At 50.0% G+C, this 24,355-nt stretch overlaps 1 protein-coding gene across 5 annotated transcripts; it reads left to right on the top strand.

Moving 5' to 3' along the window:
* Positions 1-1,061: 1,061 nt before the first annotated feature.
* FXN (frataxin) lies at positions 1,062-20,919 on the top strand. Of its 5 annotated transcripts, none has more exons than XM_080819589.1 (6): positions 1,062-1,618; positions 7,303-7,400; positions 10,392-10,512; positions 16,521-16,618; positions 19,191-19,371; positions 19,561-20,919. In XM_080819589.1, the coding sequence occupies exons 1-5, from the start codon at positions 1,451-1,453 to the stop codon at positions 19,339-19,341; spliced, it is 636 nt and encodes a 211-aa protein (XP_080675715.1). In that variant the 5' UTR covers positions 1,062-1,450; the 3' UTR covers positions 19,342-19,371; positions 19,561-20,919. The 5 variants fall into 5 exon arrangements, with proteins under 5 accessions (XP_080675715.1, XP_080675716.1, XP_080675717.1 ...); XM_080819590.1 differs by having other exon boundaries at positions 19,584-20,919; XM_080819591.1 differs by having other exon boundaries at positions 19,684-20,919.
* Positions 20,920-24,355: the final 3,436 nt, after the last annotated feature.

The raw sequence follows: 24,355 nt of genomic DNA on the forward strand, positions 1-24,355 counted from the left end.
CATTATCTAACACATCCCTGGGCTCTACTCACTGGATGCCAATAGCACACACACCCCCTACCCCCACTTTGTTTTAACCTTCCAATGTATCTCCAGATAATTTACAGGGGGAAACAGCTTCTCCAGGCCGGGCCTATACATAACAGGTGCTCTATAAATGACTTAGGGTTAACTGAAGGCAAGAAAATGTCTCTCATTCAAAAGAACGCCCCGGATTACCCCTCTGACAACCAATCAGATCCCACCTCCTCTACCCTATTTTTTCAAGGCCCTGTGCAAATGCCACTTCCTCCATGAAGACTTCCTTGATTGTCCCCACCCCTAGCAGTATATACCCTCCCACTCAGTGGTGATATCCGATAGTTTCTGTTCTTCTTTGACACTTGCCATTTAGTGTCCCACACATTTATACCTGCGTCTCATCTCCACTATTCACCAAGTACCAAGGTGGCTTTGGAAAAACTTTGGCGCAAACTATCTCCTCTGTCCACTAACATCTCCATAAAAATTATATTCTCTGGTATGCACATGTAGTATTTTCTCAAGCCTATATAAAATATGAAAAGTTCACAATTTGCATTCCTCTGCAAAACACAACGTAAGTAAAATGGTCTTTTACTCATAGCGTATTAACAAGTTCATAATTGGGGCGCCCGGGTGGCTCAGTGGGTTGAGCATCGGCCTTTGGCTCAGGTCGTGATCCCCGGGTCTTGGGATTTCCTGAAGACCAGCTCCCTGCTCAGTGGGGAACCTGCTTCTCCCTCTCCCTCTGCCCCCCCACTTGTGTTCCCTCAGTATTTCAAATAAATAAAATCTTAAACAACAAAAACAGCTTAAAACCATACACTTAGCAGGCGGGTTCTAAAAAAACACTTTGCCTACATTAACTCATTTTATCCTTAAAAACAACCCTGGAGTAAAAAAAAAAAAAAAAAAAAAACACACACACACACACAAAAAAACCCTCCATTTTACAGATGAGGCACAAAGAAGTGAATTAACTTGCCCCCTGGTCACACAGCTAGGAAGTACAGAGTTCGGATGTAAACCCGGCAATCCCTCTCCTGTCTGCCCGCTCCTAAGGGCTATAACCTCCCGCAGCCAAGCCGCAGACCTACTGGCCATCGGGCTCCCAGCGAGCCTGCGGCTGCAGCTGGCAAATCCTTCCCGGACACAATTCCGCAGCGGGGGGTCATTACGCATTCACAAGTTGCCCAAGGGGCAGGCCCTGGGCTTTGCACCGAGCGCGCACTCCATTTGTGTTAAATACAGAGAGGGAGGAATGGTGGGAAGTTCTCCCTGAGGTCTAACCTCGGGCCATTTCCCGCAGTCGACGGAAGAGGGGACCGGAGCGCGGAGCCGAACCGCGGCGCCTGCCACCCGTGGCCACCAGGTGTCGCCGCGGCGTCCCCGGAGCGGGAGGGCGGAGCGGCCGCAGCCTGGGAGCAGCATGTGGACGTTCGGGCGCCGCGCGGCCGCCGGCCTCCTGCCCCGCTCGGCGCCCCCGGGCTCGGCCCCGGCCAGCGCCGGGGCCCAGGGGCCGACGAGAAACGCCCCGCTCTACGGCCGCCGGGGGCTGCGCGTCGGGACGGGAGCGACCCGCGTACCCAGCCACGCCGTGAGTACCCGCGCCGCGCAGCCGTCCGGGCCGCACGCCGGCGGAGAGAGGCCGCGCACGCTGGGGACGCTGCGGGCACGCGCGTCCACTCCGCTCCGGCGGGGCCGCGCACCGGGGCCGCGCTCTGCTGGTGCCCGCGCGGCGGTGGAGCGCGCTGCTCCCTGCCGGGCGCGCGGCCGAGCACTCGGCCTTCTGTTTCCCCGGGGTCACGTTTGCACCGGCCTGTGCTTTCCGGTGAAAAGGGCAGTGCAATGCAACAGCGGGGGGACGCAGCGCGGGGGAAGTGGCCGGGGACCCGATCTCGGGGGTCCGTGCTGGTCGCCGAGCTCTCCACTTCCCTTTGCCCGAACTTCAATTTAAGCGATACTAGATACTGTACTAGGTACTGTAGCATACATATGTGTGTGTAGGACATAGACCGTTAGTGTGGTGCATAAATAGAGTAAAACAGTACACATACCAACATAATAGTATAGGATAGTATCATGTAGAATCCTAGAGCGATGATTCCACGCGTGGGCTTTTAGGAGGGAAACGCTTCCTTCGAGCGCGGTGGAAACGTCGAGGCTCGGAGCACAGTAGCTAGAGCAGCAAAGCTTTTGGAAGCTTTTTGGAAAATGACCGGGCCTGTCCTCCAAGTTCAGCAGAGCTGTGTGACCTCGGGGATCTGGAACCTCTCGGAGGCGTGGCTTCCTTTTCCCTAAAGACATGAAAGGGTACCGCCCATTTTGCGGAGCTGTCGGGAGGATTAAGCAGGATTAACGTAATACAAAGTCTTCAGCCCCAGAAATTAATTCCCTTTTCTCCCCTGGGGGCTGCAAAGAAGCATCTGACCCAGTCACTCCAAGACCTGAAAGGAGAAAGCCCAAAGAATGGGGGTGGGGTTGAGGAAGACTCACAGCGGGGTGAACGCGATGTTTAATCAGGGTCTTTTCCACCCCCCCCAAGATTTTATTTATTTATTTGAGAAAGAGAGCACAAGCAGGTAGGGGCAGAGGGAGAATCAGACTCCCCGCTGAGCAGGGAGCCCCACGCGGGGCTCGATCCCAGTACCCTGGGATGATGACCTGAACTGAAGGCAGACCTAAACCGGGTCTTGAAGGTGGCAAAAGAGCAGGGAAGGGCATTCCCGTCGCAGAAACAGACCTGGGCGGGGAAGGCGGGTGGATACCGGATGCCGAGTGGTTGGTACGCTGCGTGGACCGCGCATGGTGGAGGAGGCAGGCGAAACCCAACCCAGATTGCCCCTGGAGCTCTGGAATTTGGACTTCAGACTTGACCGCTCTGTTATTTGGCGGTGTTCGAAGAAAAGTTAGGATTGGTTGCCAACACTCAAAGTTGGGCCCTTGATACTGGGTCCCTTGGCTTCTTGGGAAATACAGGCAGTTATGCCCATCCTGTTCCTAGGATGCCCCAGTGCAGAAGAGACATTTACTACCCCTCTCCTTCTGTGCTGCTCCCACCTGGAGCTGCCCTGGCTTGCACTCCCACCCCTGCTGGGTGCGGGTGGTGGGTTGCCAGCAGTTTGTAATTTAGGACAGTGACAAGATACGGCACGGTCTTTGGGGTGGTACCTGTGGCTGTTACGGGCTGTTGATTCAGAAGCATGCCCAACTGAGAGCTGCCATCAGGGGGGGTGGGCACCCGACACACACTGGAATTAGGGATCTTAGGAGGTTGGGAGGTAGTTAACAACCTGAGTCACCCATTTGGGCCTCCTCTACCATAGTGAATTAATCGGATTTGTTGAACTTTGTAACACAGTTCCCTCACGCATCTCCAGTACTCGCGGAGCCTGGTGGATGACAGCGGTAACTGGGACCACCATGTTTAATTTTTTCAAGGCCTTACCTGTCCTCAGGTTGACCCCCAACGTCCCTGCACTCCAAAACTCATCAAGATCTGAGTTCATTATGGGGGCCTCATCCCCATCCTTATTTTCTCTACCCTCTATTCCTACTTCTACAGTAAAAGAATGGGAACTGCATGTGTAATTCTAAATTGTCTAGCAGCTACACTGAAAAAGTGAAAAGAAATAGGTGAAATTAATTTCAACACCACAGAGGGGTGCCTGGCTGACTCAGTTAGTAGAGCATAAGACACATGATCTGGGTCATGAGTTCAAGCCCATGCTGGGCCTAGAGCTTAGTTTAAAAATTTTTTTTCAACAATACATGTATGTCCTCTAGTTTTGCCAAATATTATCATCTTAACATGTAATCAATACTGAAAAAAAAAATTAGTTTTTTTTCATACTCAGTCATCCAAATCTAGTGTGTATTTCACATCAGCACACGTAAGCTCAGATGTTAAACTGAACTTGTTGTGGAAATGGTTGATTTATATTTTATAAAACTTGTGATTGAAAAAACAAATTCATGGGACGCCTGGGTGGTTCAGTTGGTGAAGAGTCTGCCTTCAGCTCAGGTCATGATCTCAGGGTCCTGGGATCGAGCCCCGCATCTGGCTCTCTGCTCAGTGGGGAGCCTGCTTTTCCCTCTGCCTGCTCCTCTCCCTGCGTGCGCGCTCTCTCTCTCTGACAAATAAATAAATCTAAAAAACAAAACAAAACTGTACCATTTAAAGATTAATAACACACTGCCACATTCTCACCACCAGATTAAGAGACTGATTACCTGTCCCCCGGAAGGCTCTGGTGCTCTCCCGATGACCACCGGGCCTCACTGAGGGGAATCTGCTCTCCTGAATTCTGTCAGGTATCCCCTCCTTTTCCTAGAGGGTCACCCCCTCTGTATGTCTCCCTAAAGCACGTGCTATTGATAGAAAACATTCTGCTGCATTTATTGTACCATGACTTGTGTCTTGTGCTCAGTGTTGTTTTTGAGGCTCATCAACACTGATGCACACAGTTGTCATTTATGCATTTTCTCGGCTAGGTAGTATCCCATTGGGTGACCACATCATGCTCTGTCCAGTCTCCTGGTGACATCCAGGTGACCGCCATGATGCTGCCGTCACAGTGGTGTTCCTGTAGGCGTTGCTGTGCATGGACAGAGGCTCTTTGTGGCCGAATTCCTAAGAACGGCATTGCTAGGTGAGGGGCCAGCAAATATTCAACTCATTTGATGCCAGGAGTGGTTGTACCAGTTCATTCCCCCCAGTGGTGGGTGAGACCTGACTCACCTTTCCAGCATTTCCAGCTTTGTGCTTTGCCAAGGGGATCCTGGGGTGAGGGCCGGCCTCCTTGCTAGCCACCCAGGCCAGGCCTCCCCTTCTGCCTGTCCACACTCTTGTTGACATGCTCCAAAACCAAAATTGATCAGACACCCTCTGGCCCTGTGTTTGGGGTATTCATGTCTTCCTGTCTTAAGGCTCGTCACTGGTCTGTGTAGCGGGTACTGTGACCCCTGCCTTCGGGGGCTCAGAAAGGATAAGCAGGTACCCCAGGAACGTTAGCTCGTGGAGAATGGGTAAGAGACCAGCAAGGAGTCTTTGGCAATGGTTCCTTTGATGATTAAAAATGGCCACATGTAGACTTCTACTTCTAGCTATAACTTGCAACAGAACAAACCTCCCACCAAGAACAGCCATTCAAGATACAAGAGTCAAAACCAAAACTGAAACAGAAAAAAGGCTGTACGAAGGTGGCAGACTACGACAGCTAGGATTTGAGAGGCCAGGATCCTGAAGAGGAGGGAAACTCTGAGCCTCTAGTTCTCGAACTTCCCTTCCATGTCCAAAACCCTGTATGACTCCCAGGTGTGTGATTCTTTTCTTTGTGGCCTGGACCCTGGGGCCAGACCATGTGGGTTCAGATCCTGGGTCCTCCAATTTGCATCTGTGTATCTGAGTGATTTGCTCCGTTTCCTCATCCATAGAATACAAATACAGTCTCTCCTTGCGTTTCATGGATCCTGGACTCGGGAACTCACCTACTCAGTAAAATTTATCTGTAACCCCAGAATCAATACCCAAAGTGGATTTGATGCTCACTCTCAGACACACACACAGAGCAGCAAAAACTGAGGAGTCACCCCATACTTGTGTGTTGCCACCGAGGTCAAACAAGGTAACACTGCCTTCTCTAGGCCCCCGCAGGGTCAACAAGTGTCCTTTCCACCATCTATTCTGTGGCACACTATTTGCATTTTTGTGTTTCCGGTTGGTGATTTCACTATTTAACATGGCCCCAGAGCGTAGTGCCTACATGCTGTCTAGTGGTCTGAGCACAAGAAGGCTGTGATGGGCCTTACCGACAAAACATGTGTGCTAGATCAGCCTTGTTCAGGCCTCAGTTACGGTGCTGGAGGCCCCTGGCTCAGTTTCATGAATCAACAATGTATATTAAACAAGGTGTCTTTAAAAAGAGACGCCTGTAAACGAGGTTATGTATGGATCCCCTGGTCACACGTGACCCGAAGCCTGCAGGAACCTAAGCCTGTATTTTCCCGTAGGAGCTTTTCACTAACCTCCTGTTCATGGTGACTTTATAGAGCAAACTGTCGAGAAGAACCACTATAATAACAGTACTTGCTTCACAGGCTTGTAATGAGGACTGACCACATCCATTTCTATCAAGACTATCAACACAGAGCAGTAGGGAACACTCTAGAATGTGCAGTAGCAATAACTGGTTATCATGCTGGCTCTCTGCTTCTCCTTCGGAGCCAACCTTTTAAAATCACACTCTCTGTGCTCTGTACCCCTGTTCCCCCACTTCTGCTCACTTCTCAGCCCCATGCCCTCTGCCTTCTCCTTTCTGAGCTTGCCAAGGGCACTGGTGGCTCAAGAGAACAATGGCCCTGGAGCCCTGCTCCAGAGTGACCTTTAGAGAAGGTGAATATTAACCACCAACCCCTTCCAGCCCTTGGGTGCCTTCCCAGGATGAAGTCCAGCTGAGTGCCTTCACGAGGCCCTGGGGCCACCTCTCCATCCTCTCCCCTGCCATCTCCACTTTTTCTCTCCTTTTACAGGCTCTGTCCCCTCCCTCACCCTGCTGAGGACAGGTCTCTCAGCCAGGGTCCCCTCGGTGTTTGTCACTGTCCTCTGGTTATGTCATCTGTCTCTCCAGCTGGTCAGTGGGGCTGGCAGCCCTAGAGATGAGCGAATAGACCCTCTTCCAGTTATGTGTTGGAAGAAATCGACAGGTCACATTATCTCCCGCAGATCATGGTAATGAGACCTGTCCACGTGCAGTCCGATCCTCTCTTTTGGACCGCAGCAGACATCTGCCGCTTGCCTGCACTAGTCAAATTCCAAGAGCCTTGCAGATGCTTCCGTGCACCTGGCCTGTGCTAACCACCGCATACCTCAAATAGCCTGGAGCAGTGCTGCCCATAGAGCTTCCCATAATGGTGACAATGTTCTATGTACCACTGGCCACTTGAGGCCACAGGACACTTGAAACGTGGCCTTCCAGAACATGGGAGTCCTGGAAATGGTGCTTGTCCCTCACTCAAATTTTAGTGGGAAGTGACAATAAATTTAAATGTAAATTTGCTGCCTCTGGCTCAGGGCTATTATATTGGACTGCACAGGCTTAGAGAGAGCCTGAGAGAACACAAGGTAATGCATTAAAACAAGGCAGAAACATTCCAGAAACACTCCTGGAAAAATTGAACGTGGTTTATTCTCAAATGCAGGAGTAGTGATATTTAAGCCACACGTTTAGGGACTATAATGCACAGAAAAACAGTAACGTGCTTCTTCGCTTTGGCTTTTAGAGTCTGAGCCTCCACCGCCTCGATCAGATGGTGAATGTCAAAAAGCAGAGTGTCTGCAGGATGACTGTGAGAACAGTGGGAACGGTGGGCGACCCTGGGTAAGATAAAGCCCCTTGCACCTCAGAGAGCCCTTCCCCCTGCCCCCTCCTCCTCTCTCTCAGTACACAGCTGTGCATACCTGCTCATACTTCTATTAGCTTTTTAAATTTTTTTCCATTTATTTTACTGGTTTAAAAAAAAAAAAAAAGCCCATCCCATCCAAAACCTGTTTTCTCCCTTAGCAGTAGCACTCATAAGCATCTTTCCATTTCGCCAACCATCTACCGTATTAGTTTATTTATGTATTTATTTTTAAGTAGGCTCCACACCCAGTGTGGAGCCCAGCATGGGCCTTGAACTCACGGCCCTGAGAGGGAGCCCCGAGCTGTAGATCAAGAGTCAGATGCCACCCGGGTTCCCCTCTACCACACTGTTTTAAATGAAATAGTACTAAGCTTTATGGATGTATCACAGTTCATTCCACCTGTCCCCACTGCTGGACGTTAGGCCGTTTCCAGAGTTCTGTTGTTACTGTCGTTGATGACTCAGCAGTTGGGGTCCGCCAGGCCTCTGTAACGGAGAGACCCACCGCTGTAATGGCTCGAGCCCGCAGCCGTCTGCGCCTCTGTGTCCCCACGGTCCAGGGTGGGCGTGCCTCCGTGCAGGGATTCAGGCCACCGGGGTCCTGCCACCTTCCCATCCCTTGTGCCCCCTACACGGTAGAAGCCAGGTCACCCCGCCCAATTCCATTCCACAGAAAGGCGCAAGAGCATGGAAGTGGCACTTGTCCCTCCCTCCGATGTTAGTGGGAGGGGCTTGGTCACGTGACCCCAGCTGACTGCGGAGGATGGTGGGAAATCTAGCCTGGTGGGCATCCTGGAAGGAAGCCGTGCGTTCCCGTGCACAGCTCCCCGGCATTCTCACACACACACACACACACACACACACACACACAGCCTGGTGGGCATCCTGGAAGGAAGCCGTGCGTTCCCGTGCACAGCTCCCCGGCATTCTCACACACACACACACACACACACACACACAGCCTGGTGGGCATCCTGGAAGGAAGCCGTGCGTTCCCGTGCACAGCTCCCCGGTATTGACACACACACACACACACACACACACACACACACCCCCTTAACCCCAGGGCTGCCAGAAGCCATTTGTTCCCGTGCACAGCTCCCCAGAATTCACACACACACACACACACACACACACACACAGCCTGGTGGGCATCCTGGAAGGAAGCCATGCGTTCCCGTGCACAGCTCCCCGGTATTGACACACACACACACACACACACACACACCCTTAACCCCAGGGCTGCCAGAAGCCATGCGTTCCCGTGCACAGCTCCCCAGAATTCACACACACACACACACACACACACACACACACAGCCTGGTGGGCATCCTGGAAGGAAGCCATGCGTTCCCGTGCACAGCTCCCCGGTATTGACACACACACACACACACACACACACACCCTTAACCCCAGGGCTGCCAGAAGCCATGCGTTCCCGTGCACAGCTCCCCGGCATTCACACACACATACACACACACACACACACACACACACACACACACACACCTTAACCCCAGGGCTGCCACCACAGGCCCATACGGTCTCTCATCCACCTCAAAGGCATTGACACACACACACACACACACACACACACATACACACACACACACAGCCTGGTGGGCATCCTGGAAGGAAGCCATGTGTTCCCGTGCACAGTTCCCTGGCACTGACACACACACACACACACACACACACACACCCTTAACCCCAGGGCTGCCACCACAGGACCATGTGGTCTCTCATCCACCTCAAAGGCCAAGATTTCCAGGTGATATGCAGTCCTCTCTCGAGGTCTAGGAGGAGCTCCTCTGACCTACACACATACACACACACACCAGCCCCCCTCCCCACACCCACCCCCTACCCCTCACCCCATGGAGAGGGGTTGCTTCATTTCTGGGCCAGCTCTTGCTATTATCTGTCTCTTTCATTTTAACCACTCTGGTGGTATCTCGTGATTTTTTTACGGTGTATTTTCCTGAAGATTTATAAAGTTATACCCCTTGTTATGTGTTCACTGGCCATTTGGATATCTTTTTAAAAATGATATCTGTTCAAGCATTTTACCAACTTTTTCTATTGGGTTTCTTTTTCTTATTGACTTGTAGTTTTTTGTTTCTGTTTTTGTTTTTTTAGTTCTTTATATATTCTGGAAATAAGCCCTTTTTCAGATACATGTAATATAAATATTTTCTCCCACTTTGTTGGGCAAACGCCCAACATAATTTTAATCATAATACAAGCAATTTTAATAAGCATAATGTCCAGCTGAAGGGGTCAGGTTGAATAAATAATATAAAATAAACTACCATGAAAATATGTATATGCTAATATAGAACAATTTCCAGGATATATTAAATAAAAACTGTAAGGTGCTTCAATTTCCATATTAAAAAGAATTTAAAATTCTGGACAGATACAGAAGAGACTGTTATTCGTAGTTGACTCTGCCGGTGGGGGCCGCTTATTTGGGAAGAAAGGTTTCCTTCTTTATAAACTCTTTCTTTTTCTTTTAAGATTTTTTATTCATTTATTTTTTTGACAGAGAGAGAGAGAGTGGGCATAAGCAGGGGGAGCGGGAGAAGCAGGCTCCCCACGGAGCAGGGAGGCAACACAGGGCTCCATCGGAGGACCCAGGATCGTGACCCGAGCTGAAGGCAGAGGCTCAACTGACTGAGCCCCCCAGGCGCCCCTATATAAACTTTCATGCTGATTAATTTTTTTGTCTGTACATGAATTTCCCCTGAATTTTTCTAATTTGAGTAAAAAGTTGATGTTCTGGGGCACCTGGTTGGCTCAGGCTGTGGAGCGTGTGACCCTTGACCTCCCGGTCCTGAGTTCAGGCCCCACATTGGTCGTATTTACTAAAAATAAAGTAAATAAATAGATGTGTAAGTTTGACATTAATAAAATGGGGCAGTTTGGTAAACGTGTGTTTGGGGGGTTTTGGTGTTTCCCTGCAGCTCTCTGGATGAGACCACCTATGAAAGACTGGCTGAGAAGACACTAGACTCCTTAGCAGAGTTCTTTGAAGACCTCGCAGACAAACCTTACACGTTGGAAGACTATGATGTCTCGTTTGGGGTACCTTTTTGCTTATTTTTTCTGTTTCCTCCTAAGAATTCTAGCTCACTACGACAGAGAATTCCCCTCCAGTGGAGTTAAGCATCCAGCAGCATGCGGTTCCGGGGTGGGGGGGCAAAGGGGGGACCAAAGACTGGGCTTGGTGTTCCGGCCCTGCCCCGCCAGGCTTGTGACCTTGGGCAAGTCACGACCTCTGTGAGCCCTGTTTCTGCTTAAAAGTACAGGTTCTCAAGCTCCACTCAGCACCTGTGAGGTAAGCCGGGGGGGTGGTGGTCGGGGGGACCCAGGCCTGTGTTTGTCTGGCAGGATGACTGTCCTGCAGGCAGAACTTCCAACCACTTGTCCTTAAGCAGGGTGTGTTCCGAGCACTCAGACAGCGGCCCCAGCTCTGGGAGATTCTGACCCGCAGGTCGGGGTCTACTTTCAGGAAGCATATTTTTGAAAAGCTCACCTGAGACTCTAATGTGCATCCTGGGTTCCACCCCTAGAGATTTTTCTTTAGTTGGTCTGGGAGTATCCGTGGCCGGTCAGGGGAGTTTTTTGTTTTTATAATCACTCCTCAGGTGATCCTAGAGGAGTGCCGCTAGGGGGAGCCACAGAGCCCTAAAGCCCGGGGAGTGCTGCTCTACCTCGACTGGCCACCAGGTGGCAGACTTGAGTACCCCCCTTTCCCTTTAGAATGCTGTTTCCCCCTTAGGGAGCAGCTCCTTTTTTGCCAGAAAATCCCTCACGGAGATTAATCCTCTCGACGGCAATTAATTAATAGTCAGAAATGTTATGAAGGGGAATTGTTAGGACAACCAGCTGTCAGGCTAACGTGATAGAAATGGTGTTGGGTATTACTGTGGACGGAAGGGACTCCATCAGACGGAGCAGGTAGCAGAGTCTGGAAGATTTCAAGCCTGGTTGTAAGGACAGTGAGGGACTTGGGGGTCAAAATGAAGGCAATGGGGCAAGAAAGGGTTGGCTCCCTTCCAGGTGGGTTCCGTGACTGCTGGGAGCATCATTCGGGGCAGGGCATTGGAAGTGTTTCTGCAGACAGCCTCAGAAGGCAAGCTGCTGGCGAGCCCATACTGACTGCCCCCGCCAACTTGACTGTCTGTGGGATGATGGAGCTGGGGGAGTAACAGGTCTCCTCTCCCCCAGCCTCCCTACCAGGGGCTGGCTGGACTTACAGGGAAACCAAGTCTCAGGCTAAACTGGGCCATACATGCAAACATTCATTAACATGCCACAAATACAGTCACACCACTCCTTCTTGTAAGATTAGTGAGAATACGTAGGGACTCAAGTATTTTTGCATGAGTGTTTCATTAGAAGCAAGCATGCCAGTGTCCTAGCAGCTGGATTCTGTTTATCACCCCACCCCCCATCCTCCCCACCCCCCGGGGAATCAGGCAGCAAATGCTCCTGCTCAGGGGTGCCAGGGTGGCTCAGTCGGTCGAGTGGCTGACTCTTGGTTTCGGCTCAGGTCATGATCTTGGGGTCCTGGGATCGAGCCCCGCATCAGGCTCGCACTCAGCAAGGAGTCTACTTGAGACCTTCTCTCTCCCTTCCCCTCTGCCCCCCCCCCGCTGTTCTTGCTCTTTCTCTAATAAATAAATCTTCAAAAGAAAAAAATGTTCCTGCTCAATGGTGGGTCACAGGATCTTAGCTGAGTGCTACCCGCAGTGCCTCTCTGTGACCCAGCTGCTGGGGTTTCCAGATCCTGTAACCCATTCCTGCGAAGGGAAGAGGCACCTGTGTTTTTCTAGCCAGCCCGTGTACCTTAAGTTATCATTCTCCTCACCAGGGGAAAGTGATTTCTAACAAATCATTTACTAATTAGGAAACGCCCCAATATAGATGTAGAAACTAAAGGCCAGTAGCTGACTCTGTTGTTGGGGCTTCTTACAAAGCACTCTGCAATGCTATTTATCCTTGGGGGGTGACTTCCCGAGCAGAGTCCCTCAGGTGCTAGCTGACTCAGACATTTCACAAATCAATCTACTGAAACTACATTATAGGCAACAGAACACCTGTAACACTAGGGGTGCAGTCTTTCCCTGTCCCCAGGGTCCAGGTGGGTACTGCCTCCTCTGGGAAGCCCTCCCAGATGTTCCAGGCAGTTACCATGCTTCCTTCCTTACCCAGCACTCTGCGGCTGAGTCTGTAGAGCACCGATCAAGCCACATACTGTTTACACATCAGCTCCCACGGCTACACTGAGTTCCTGGGCAGCCAGGACACTGTCCACTCTTGGTATCCCAGTGCCTGAAACATTGCCAGCTATGTGATGATAGGTCCAGTATACAAATGAAATGGGGCCCACATACGTTTCCAGAACACACTTTCACTGATGCCACTCAGCACCACAGACGTCTGATCAGCTGGCTCCCGGCCAAGCAGATGAACGGAAGCCGTGTTCCCGAGAGACTCAAGAACGCGTGTGTGTTCGGTTTGCTCCCTGGGGACTGGGCGACGTGAGCGGCTCCCTGGCTGCCGTGTCTTCCTGTCAGTGGAGTGCATCATCTGGGGGGTCCGTGTCTGGGTCCAGGCCTCACCCACACTGGCCCTGCCCTGGGAGGGGGCTGCCCACCAGGGCAGACAGCACCTCCTGTCACTCGGCACCCATGGAGTCGGCTGCACTTGACCGGCAAAATCTGACCAGGGCTGTGAGAAGCACCGTGCGCTCCGAGGGGTTATTGCCAAGCCTCCTCTGTTTCCTGGCCCTGGTGGAGCCCTGGCCTCTTTGATGTTTTAATGAGAATCCGTTTGCGGTCATGTTCTTTACTCACTAAGCTGTCGGCACGTCACTGCCATACAGCAGAGGTTCCTAGAACTTCCCTGGACCTTATCCCAAGAAAACCTTCTCCGCACGCCTGAGAGTACAGTTTCAGTTGAGGCCGGGCAGTCTGCAGACGCCCGAAGCTTGGCTCCGGGTCCCGGGTTACGGACACCTGCTTGGACGCAGCACTGTATTGGACATGGAGAAAAACCTTTTAGCCTGTCGTCCTGGATTTGTATTTTCTTCCCAAGAGTCTGTAAGTGAGTCCTCTTCACTTCTGTGAGTGGCAGGTTTTCCAGCTGGGAAGCGGGTGACATCCCTCTACTTCTCCGAATTTCCTTTCGGATTATATTATAAAAGGGCTTCACGTTCATTATTCTTATTCCTTCAGAGGGCTGGGTGGTTTTGGAATGTGGGAAGCCACATATCCCCGAAATCTCCTGACTCTACGTGCCATCCCATGGGTGTCAGTTTCTGCAGAACGAGCTGTGACGACAGAAGTTGCTCCTTTCGCTCCCGAGTGTGTGGGGCTGACACTGACTGGGGGAGTGAGCCTCCGCCAGCGGTGGAGGGGGGCTGTTTTGACCGGTGAGCACCTCTGGCCCCAGCTGATGAGGAGTTTGACTCCCCCCTGCCCCTGCATTTAAGGCTGCCCACACTCTTAGAACAGCCTCCGACTGGCCCTTAAGGAATAATACCAGTGAACAAAAAGCCATCTTCATCTGGGTACTTGCAGACGGTTCCGAGAGCATTAGGAACTCCTGGTGAACAGTAAGGTCGCTCCTTTCCTTCGGTTCCTTCCTCCCCTGCTGGATTCCTCTGGAAACAGCCTCTGGCTCCAAGGGAAAAAGTAATCACGCACAACCGACAGGAGGCGGGTTGGCCAAGTGTTGAGACTTTCTGCCTTGTGTAACCTTGCCCTCGACTTTGCACGTGTTACACCAGCCCTGGTCACCGTCGGCTCGGTTCGTTCCTCCACGGGTGTATTTTTGTGTCCACCCAGTATCTCGCACTAAGAACGGATTTACTGGGATGGAAAGCCAGATCTGCCCTCGAGGCGCTTCGAATCATGGAGGGGAGGGCGCAGGTGTCCGGCAAACAGGTGGGCAGCTCAGAGGCAGGGAGGAAGGCGCGGGGGCCATGGGGTGGGGGGGGCAGGGGTTCCTGAGTGGGGGTCTCGGTCTTGTGCGGGGAGGGGCGCTACAGGGATGGTGCCAGACGGAGGAGACGGCTTGAGGTCTCCACATCTAGAAGAAATCTCATGGCTGCTTTTTTAATATGCTCTTTGTGAATGCGTGGCCCGTTCCCTGGAATAATGCCAGAAGATCCTGAGTTGGAAAGATTAGATTTGGCTTTCAGTGATTGGACATGCCGTCCCTGATTTGGTGTCCTGCGCTGGCGTGTGACTGTGATCCGGAGCGAACACAACCCTTGACCACCGTGCCTCTCCATCCTTGCCCTGCATGTCTGAAGGAGGTAGCACAGATGTCGTCCTGAGGACGGTGGCAGGGTTGCTGAGTCTCAGACCCCCTGCCCTCTGCCCTCCCCACAGTGCCCGCACCTCCCCGTGTGTGTTGGGCAAAGGCACAGTGGGGCACTGAGGGACCACAAGTAGGTCAAACTGGAAACAATTCTGTCTCGATCCCCTGAGCCTACTATCTCATGGAAAAAGGAGCCGTGGAAGTTTGTATGGGAGCAGGGGAAGGAATGGAGAAGGACTGCTGATGGCTGGGGGGTTCTCTTTGGGATGGAAATAGTTGAGAATTAGTGATGTTTGCACACTTTGTGAATACGCTTTGTGAAATATTGAAATTATTGAACTGTGCAGTTTTAAGATACTTTTTTCTTTTTAAGAGAGGGGAGGGAAAATTTTTTTTAAATTTAGAAAAAGAGGGGGAGGGCAGAGGGAAGGAGGCAGAGAGAGAATTGTAAGCGGGTTGCATGCCCAGCACAGAGCCCGATGACACCGGGGATCTCACGACCCTGAGATCATGACCCGAGCTGAAATCAAGAGTTGGATGCTTAACCAACCGAGCCCTCCAGGTGCCTCAAGACAATTTTTAGTAAATGAAAGGTGGTAGTCCAGGGGCGCCTGGGTGGTTCAGTCGGTTAAGCATCTGCCCTGGGCTCAGCAGGAAGCCTGCTTCCCCCTCACCCTCTGCCCCCCATCTTGTGCATTCTCCCTCTTGCTTTCTCTCTCAAATAGATAAAGTTTTTTAAAAAGATACAACCCAATAGAGTCTTCCCTTGCCTGCCAGTTACATTATTATATATTATTATTATCACTGCTGTCTACCTTTTCAATAGCTCTTTGTGTTTGCAAACCAAACACAAAGCCTTCTAAGAAGCGTTCAGGGCCTCTTGATTGGATAGGGGCTCTAGAAGCCCAGAGAAAGGCGGTGGTGTGTCTTCGCCGGTTATGCCTGGGGTGGGAACAGCAAGGGGCTGCCCCCCCGCACCCCGGCTCCAGTAAAGGGACTGAGCTGCGCGACTGCTTCTGTAATATTCTGCTCGTTCTAAAGAAACCTCAGACCTTGGGAGTAAAGGGCTCCTTTGTTGAAAGAGTGTTTTCAAATTAAAATGAGCATTTATTGAGCAAGGATGGACCAACCAATCTTTTAAAGAATTCAGGGCTCTTTCGGAGAAAATAAAGCCCTTGAGGGCAGCTTGTGAGATGCGTGGGAAGGGTCTGAAAATAAAAGCTCTGTCTTCCACCAGCAGAGCTAGCTCTGTGGCTCTTCTAAGACCAGCAAAGCCCGTGGTTTGAACACTCCTTCTTTTTTGCCTCTTTTCCTTGTTTTGGTCATGAATGTGTCCTGTCCGATGTTTGGGCTGACGTGGGACTGCGGCAGAGTCGGGGTCCGCATTTCTTAACATCCTCTCTTGTGTTCTGGCTGGGCTTTGAGGGAACCAAGGCAGCCCAGGGGCTCCCATTTGCGGGCCGTCACTCCTCAGACAAGCCGCTGCTGTCTCCTCACCTTCGGACGGGAAGAATGAGAACTCTGCCTCGCCAGCCTCGTGGGGAATGAGGGAAGCCCCGTGGGGTCCCAGTAGTATCATGATTCATCATAATCGGACTCTGAGAGGTGTGCTTTCCGCACGATCTGCTGTGTCTAACACGAAACACGTTTCTTCGAGGTGTGTGTTGCGTCTAAGTGTTGAGATGCACAGTAACTGGGAAAGAGTGATTCACTTTTGTCTTGTTCTCTTTCCCGCATTCTCTCGCTGCCTGATCCGCCAGAGTGGTGTTCTGACAGTCAAACTGGGTGGAGATCTAGGAACCTATGTGATCAACAAGCAGACCCCAAACAAGCAGATCTGGTTATCCTCCCCCTCCAGGTACGTCCGGAAGTCCACATCTGTCCTTGTTCGGGCCGTGGGAGGTGTGGCGTCGTGGGCCCTTTAAAAGGAGCATCACCTCCTGGGTGGGTGTCCGAGAGCCTCACCCCATCCTCGAAGCACAGTTAACCCAGCTTCAGTAACCAGCCTACCAGGAGTCTGGCCGCTGGAAGCACATCCTGAGACCTGAAGCAAAAAGTGTGTAACTTTGCAGAGCCTGGCCTGGACAGCTTTTCTCTGTGAAGTCACTGCCCTGCCTTTTAAAAAGCCACTCTTGGGGTGCCTGGGTGGCTAGGTGCGTTGGAGCCCCTGCCTTCGGCTCGGGCCATGATCTCGGGGTCCTGGAATCGAGCCCCACATCGGGCTCTCTGCTCGGCGGGGAGCCTGCTTCCCCCTCTCTCTGCCTCTCTGCCTACTTGTGATCTCTGTCTGTCAAATAAATAAATAAAATCTTAAAAAAAAAAAAAAGCCACTCTTGACACTGCAGCCTTGGAACGAGTTGCGCAGCGTCTTCCGAGCAGGTTCAAGTTTGACCTCTAGTTTGTTTCGAGCAGCTCGCTCAGGGCTAGTTGGATTCCCTCTGCCAAGCTGAGCCGCGTGCCCTGTGGAGCCGGGAGAGCCTCTGAGGCTGGGACTCCAGGGCGTCGAGTCCCTCCTGCCGTTAGCACTGCTCTGCTTTCAGTCTCCTGGAATAACGGCTTGTGTTGGAGGCCGCCTGCGCTGAGTCTCAAGGCCTGAGAACGTGCAGGGAGAGAGGGGCCTCACCCGCCTGCATCTGTCTGGGTGGCTCTCGGGGAGACGCTCACTAAAAGCTCTGAGACCAGCCTCCCTGGGTCACTCAGGAGCACTTCCAAAGACAACATACTGAGTATGCATTGGGAAAGGCCAGATGTGACCAGCATGTGATTCTTGGAAAGCCCAGTGATATTTACATTAAAAAAAGTGAATTATAGGGGCGCCTAGGTGGCTCAGTCAGTTAAGCATCTGGATTTGGGCTCTAGATTTGGGCTCAGGTCCTGATCTCCATAGTGAGATAAGCCTCAAGGCCTCTCTGCACTCAGCGGGAGACTGAGAGTCTCTCTCGTCTCTCTGCCCCTCCCCTGGCTCTCTTTTTCTCTCTCAAAGAAATAAATTTTCCAAAAAAAAAAAAAATCATAACTCTTCTGCCCCAATGTTCACATCATTTTTAGGTAGTTACTGTTGTACTGTTTATCATGCCATGGTGTGAAATTATTTACTCAAAATAAATAAAGCGTTATGCCTCCTTTGTTTTGCCCCAACCTCTTCTAGGAGGTATTTTATAATTCAACAAACAATTCCAGAAATCACCCATTTCTAGCAAGACCCTTTCAGATTGCATTGCTTTTTTAGACCCGGTTAATTTGAACTTGAGCGTTTCATCCCGTATGGGCCAATTAGGCTGTTCTCTTTGGCCTCGAACAGTTGTCCCAGCCCTGACCAGAGCCTTGCGTGAGGACTGTATGTTCTTACCCTTCACCTCTGGAAGAACCACAGGAGAGGCTGGGTGGATCAGTTCAAACCCAGCCATCACCTTTGGGGACTGATGGCTGTGTAAACACTGGGCAGGGCACGGGAAGCATGGAATTCCCTGTCATATCTGGGAGGCCAAAAAATTCTGTATCTCGTTTGTTTACACCTACCGGCAATATGATCCTACCCCAGGGCTTCTTTAATCTGTCATTCATGATGGGATTCTGGAAAGACATCTGTCAAGGAGCCATTTACTATCCCAGATACTGTGTTCCTCAGGAAAGAAATGTATTTTCCGCTCAACTTTTCACATCCAAAATCATCTTTCATGGGACTGCATTTCTTTTCTTTTTTAAGATTTAATTTATTTATTTGTTAGAGAGAGAGAGAGCACAAGCGAGGGGAGTGGCAGGCAGAGGGAGAAGCAAACTTCCCGCAGAGCAGGGAGCCTGATGTGGGGCTCGATCCCAGGATCCTGGGATCCTGACCTGATCCGAAGGCAGATGCTCAACCAACCAAGCCAGCCACACGTCCCAAGAAAAAGTATATTGAAAAAAAAAATAGCATAGGTGATTGCCAGGAGCTGGGTAGGGGGGCGGGGCATGACTGCTTAATGGGCACAGAGTTCCCTTTTGGGGTGATGAAGTGTTTTGGTAGGGAGAGGTAGTGGTTGCACATGTTACAAAGGTACTAAAGTAATAATAATAATAATACAGGTAAGGGACAGATGGTGTGAGTGGTACCCGAATGGCCGCGATTCGAACAACACTGCTCTGACACAGCAGGTATCCTACGTGAGTTCCAAAAAGTGAAACCTCCGAATGTGACTTATGAACCCTCATGGGGAGGGTTCCGATGTTCCCAGGTCTTGAGAATCGTTCTGTCGAATTGTTGCAGGGGGTGAGTGGGTACTTATTCTTCCATAGCAAGACGCTGAGACGGGCAGTCCGACGGACACCTTGTTAAACTGACTTCTGGAGCTTCCTTCTGGTCCGTTTCTTGGGGGCAGCGTCTGTGGGGGCAGCATTTCTGCACAAGGGCTGTCCTCGTGGACTTCCCGTGTGTCGATTTTGTCTTGCAGCGGCCCCAAGCGCTACGACTGGACGGGGAGGAACTGGGTGTACACCCACGACGGCGTGTCCCTGCACGAGCTGCTGGCCGCGGAGCTGACCGAAGCCTTCCAGACCCAACTGGACTTATCCTCTCTGGCCTATTCCGGAAAAGGCGCTTGATGCCCCCTCCAGTCCTGGAGACAGTAACAGGTCTGAAGCGAAGACCCCGGCTCTGTCCCGCTGCTGGGGGTCTGGTTGGTTCCATTTCCGCTTTGGAAGACAGTGGATGTTGTGTAAGGGCTCTGTGAAAAGAACGTGTTCCCTCCCACCCTCCCCTAAGTTCGGACTTTTAATTTCCATAGTGTTTTTGGATTTATTGTCTCATTTCCTCCCTCGCAGGATATATCCCTTCTCTTTTATAGTGTCCCTGTACTCATACATTTATATAGAACCTCACAGCAAGAAAAATAAGGAGAAATTCAGGAGGAGAAATGACTTGATTTCACTCTTCGTTCTTTGAAGGACTTAATTGCATAAAACCACACAAAGAGCGGCGGACGGACCTCCCTTTTCTGTCCCCAGATGAAGACTCATTAAAGGGTCATCTATGAATGGTGCCACACCTCTTGAAAATGTTAATGTTCCTACGCCCTGTAGTACGAAAGTGTCAGTAATGTTCAGGAGTTCTCAAACCAAAGATCATTCTCTCTCCCAGCTGGTGTCTCTGCCGGGGTGTGGCCTATACGGGAGACCCAGGGAGACGTGATGGCGTTTCTTCCATAGAGACATACGAGGGACATACACATACATTCCATCTCAATGTGCGTGCGTTTGTGTTTTTTTCTTTTTTTTTTAAGTGAAGGGTCCGTAGGGATTCAGCTGCTGCAGCACAGGTCTGAGAATGCAAAAACTCTCCCAAAGACAAGAAGGGAAGAAGGGCCATCTTCACAAGCCCGTGGATGGCGTGTGATAACCTAGGTCGCGGGGTGAGGAGATGCTTTGTAAATTGTGAAGGACCCCAGCAATGCAAAGATGTTCGTGTTCATGAAAAGAGCCCTTGTCCTTCACTTGGCTCAGTGCAACCTTTTCTTACTAAACAAAGATTTCTCAGTGACAGGTCTATGCAGATGTGCGGGATCTCTGTGCTCTGTCTCTGGGCAAGTTTCACAAACTCCGTGACCTGTTTCCCCCCGTGTTAAATGAGCGGGGGGAACTTGAGAGACTACAGTGGAGCCTCAGTTCGGACCTTTAGCGGTCCTGTGAGGCCAGCTTAACAGGTGAGGGATGACAATGAACAAGTTTCTTAAGTTAGAGCATAAATATGTGGTTATAGGTATCGTTCCCCTTGAATTTCAGTTGAATTAATGTTCAAATAGTACCCATCGTACGTGTCTTTACTGTGCTGACTTGTGCTGTGGGCTGAATGTCTGGGTCCCTCCCCAAAATTTCTGTGGTGAATCCTTACCCCCAGTGTGATGGAGTTAGAAGGTACGGCTTCTGGAAGGGGATTGAGTCGTGAGGACAGAGCCTCATGACTGGAATTAGTGCCCTTATGAAAGAGACCCCAGAGAGCTCCTCGCCCGTCACCCCTCCTCACCCCTCCTACCACGTGAGGACACAGTGAGAAGTCGGCTGTTGGTGAACCAGGAAGTAGAACTTCACCAGGACACCCCCCCCCCCCGCCGTGTGCGGGGCCTTGACCTTGGGCTTCCCAGCCCCTAGAACTATGGGAAATAAATTCTGGTTGTTTATGAGCTACCCAGTCTATGGCATTCTGTTGTAGCATTCCAAACGGACTAAGACAGCCTTCCACACCATAGGACCTCATATTACTTTATTTTATTTTTATTTTGGGGTATTTTTTAGTTTTTTGGAGATTTTATTTATTTATTTGACAGAGAAAGACATAACGAGAGAGGGAACACAAGCAGGGGGGAGCGGGACAGGGAGAAGCAGGCTCCCCGCCAAGCAAGGAGTCCCATGCAGGGCTCAATCCCAGGACCCTGGGAACATGACCTGAGCCAAAGGCGGATGCTTAACAACTGAGCCACCAGATGCCCCATTTTATTTTATTTTTTAAGATTTTTTATTTATTTGAGAGAGAGAGAGCGAGCATGAGTGGGGGAAAGGGAGTCATCAGAGGCGGCCGACATGGAGAGTGAGACTCTCCAGCTGGCTCCCAGCTGAACACCGAGCCCTCCTCGGGGCTCGATCCCAGGACACCAGGATCATGACCTGAGCTGAAGGCAGACACTTAACCGACTGAGCCACCCAGGTGCCCCCATAGGACCTCATTTTAATCTCTACTGACCTGCATCTTACACGTGAAGAAACCAAGGCTCAGGAACATTAAAACCCCTCCTGTTCTGTTGGGTCCTTATTAAAGAAAGATTTGTTAGTGACAAGTCTATGCAAATGTGTAGCAAAGGCTTTTGCAATGGGTGAACAAAAACCACATTCCATTATGGAAAAAAACCTCTTAGCAATAGAACAAGGTAAACAAACACTGCATGGTTACGTAAAATGTTGCCTTTCTTTAAAAAAAAATAATTCCTTTCCTTATTTTTTTCCTTATTTTTTAGTGTGGGTAGAAATTTTTTAAGTGTGGTAGGTCAGTACCCGTGAGAAAATAAAATTGTGTGTGTGCGTGTGTGTGCACGTGTGTGTGTGTGTGTGTGTGTGTGCACGTGTGTGTGTGTCCGCGCGTCTGTCTCTTCTAATGAAAGTTTCTCTATCTGGCTTACTTGGAACTCCGTTAAGTGATGCACTCATCTATCTGGGACATAACATAAAAGAGATTTAATCAGGCTGCTGCAACAGGAGACTATAAGTTAGGTGATCTGTGTTCTACTTGCTTCCCTCATGGTCCAGATTTTCAGGCCTATTTACTTTTACTTTACGTACAATGCTAACTGGTTCAATTATTTCCTTTCTAAAAAAAAAAAAAAAAAAAAAAAAAAATTATTTCCTTTCTAAGGCCCTGGGAGATTCCCGTTGGAAGCAGTGAAAGAACTGGGATCACAGAACAGTCACCCAGGGTGGAATAAACATCATTCTCTGGGGGGCACCTGGGTGGCTTAGTCGTTAAGCCTCTGCCTTCAGCTCAGGTCATGGTCCCAGGGTCCTGGGATGGAGCCCCACATCAGGCTCCCTGCTGAGCAAGGAGCCTGCTTCTCTTTCTCCCCTTGGCTGCCGCTCCCTCTTTCCCTTTGCCTGCTCATGCTCTCTCTCTCTCTCTCTCTGACAAACGGGAAGATAAAATCTTAACAACAACAACAACAAAAATTGTTCTCTCACTGGCAAACTGGAAAAGCACCACAGCCTGGGGCCAGGAGCCTCCCACGCCTCAGACCCCGGGAGCACGTTTACCGTGTCGCCTACATTAAGGATGAGTTTTCGGGAAAATGTTGAAAATGTTTAGTATTACGTGTTAAATGAAGGAAGAAAATAATGAGATATAATTTCAGAAAGCTTTCGATGATGTTTAGCTTCCTGAGTAGATAGACACCCAGCCACCTGAAAATATAACTACCCAGGGCACCTGGGTGGCTCATTCGGTTAAGTGTCTGCCTTTGGCTCAGGTCAGGATCCCAGGGTGCTGGGATCGAGTCCCACACCAGGCTCCCTGCTCAGCAAGGAGCCTGCTTCTCCCTCTCCCTCTACCTCTCTGCTCATGCTCTCTTTCTCACTCTCTCTCTCTCACAAATAGATGAATAAAAATCTTTATTAAAAAAAAAAGAAAATGTAACTATTATCTTTCTCTGAGGATACAGAGAACCACTCAGGTGTGTAAGAACCTGAGTTAGGTTTTTTTTTTTTTTAATCAGAATTTTTAAGATGTAAAAAGAAAACTCTGGCTATGGACTTATTTGTTGACACTAGCCTCACTTTTCTTCCCTGTGAAATGGTGACATCTAATCTCTGGCTCCTGGGCCCACATGCAAACCACTCAGTACATGACAAATATCATCACATGCACAACACAATTTCATATTCACATTTGGGCATTTCCCCCAAACTACTATTTATGACATCCTCCACTCAGCCACAAACATAGTCCAAATGATCGTCTTGGTTATTTTGGTGACAGATTCTGACTTCTGGGAACAAGTTCCCTTGCCCCCTAGAGTGCTTATATTTTATGCCATCTTCAGCCCAGTTCTAAAAATAATTTGGCCAACCTTAAGTTTGATAGTTTGTATTAACTAATAAGTTTACAGTATGTTTCCTAGGCTATACCTGCCCCCATATTCTAATAAACCTCACTGCTACTTCTAGAGAAAGACCCATGTTCATAAAAGTGAAAAATCTGTACGGATTGGCTAGGCAAGGCTGCCAAGGAAAGCGGCGTCACACCTACACGGTATACCCTTAGATTAAAGTAATTTTAGGTCGTGTCCAGTTGAATTCTTGGCATGGATTTATCTTCTGTAAATGAAAACAGTCACATACCAGAAGGGGAAGGAGGGGCACCGGTAGGAATCACATAAATTTTTCCTGCTGTTCAAACTATGACTTCAAGACTGTCTTTCTGCGTCCAGCTATTGTTAGACATTATATCATATTACTGTTAGACATCTTACAACAGTAAGAAATGCTTTCAAATCCTCAGGTTGACTTAATTAGCCATAACGTCCTAAAGATCCCAATTAATAGCCTCTTGGGAATATGTAAAACTGAGCCCACCTATATTCAATGTCTGCTTCAGATAAAGAATCTGAGTTCACATGGTCCATCTTTTCTGGATGTATTAAGACATAGAATATTTTAACTCTCAAGGAACTAGATAGAGAAGGAACACATCTCAACATAATAAAGGCCACATATGGCAAGGCTAACATCATACTCAGAACAGAAACATAGAGGATGCCCGGGTGGCTCAGTTGGTTGAGCAGCTGCCTTCGGCTCGGGTCATGATCCCAGCGTCCTGGGATCGAGTCCCGCATCGGGCTCCTTGCTCGTAGGGGAGCCTGTTTCTCCCTCTGCCTCTGCCTGCCTCTCTGTCTGCCTGTTCTCACTCTCTCTGACAAATAAATAAATAAAATCTTTAAAAAAAAAAAAAAAAGAACAGAAACACAGAGGTCTTCGTCTAAGATCAGACACAAGACAAGGATGCCCACGCTCAACATTTTTATTCAATGTGATATCAGATGTCCTAGCCAAAGCAAGTAAGCAAGAAAAAGAAATAAAGGCA

Source organism: Martes martes (genome assembly GCF_963455335.1).
Source record: "Martes martes genome assembly, chromosome: 12".
Classification (NCBI taxonomy): domain Eukaryota; kingdom Metazoa; phylum Chordata; class Mammalia; order Carnivora; family Mustelidae; genus Martes; species Martes martes.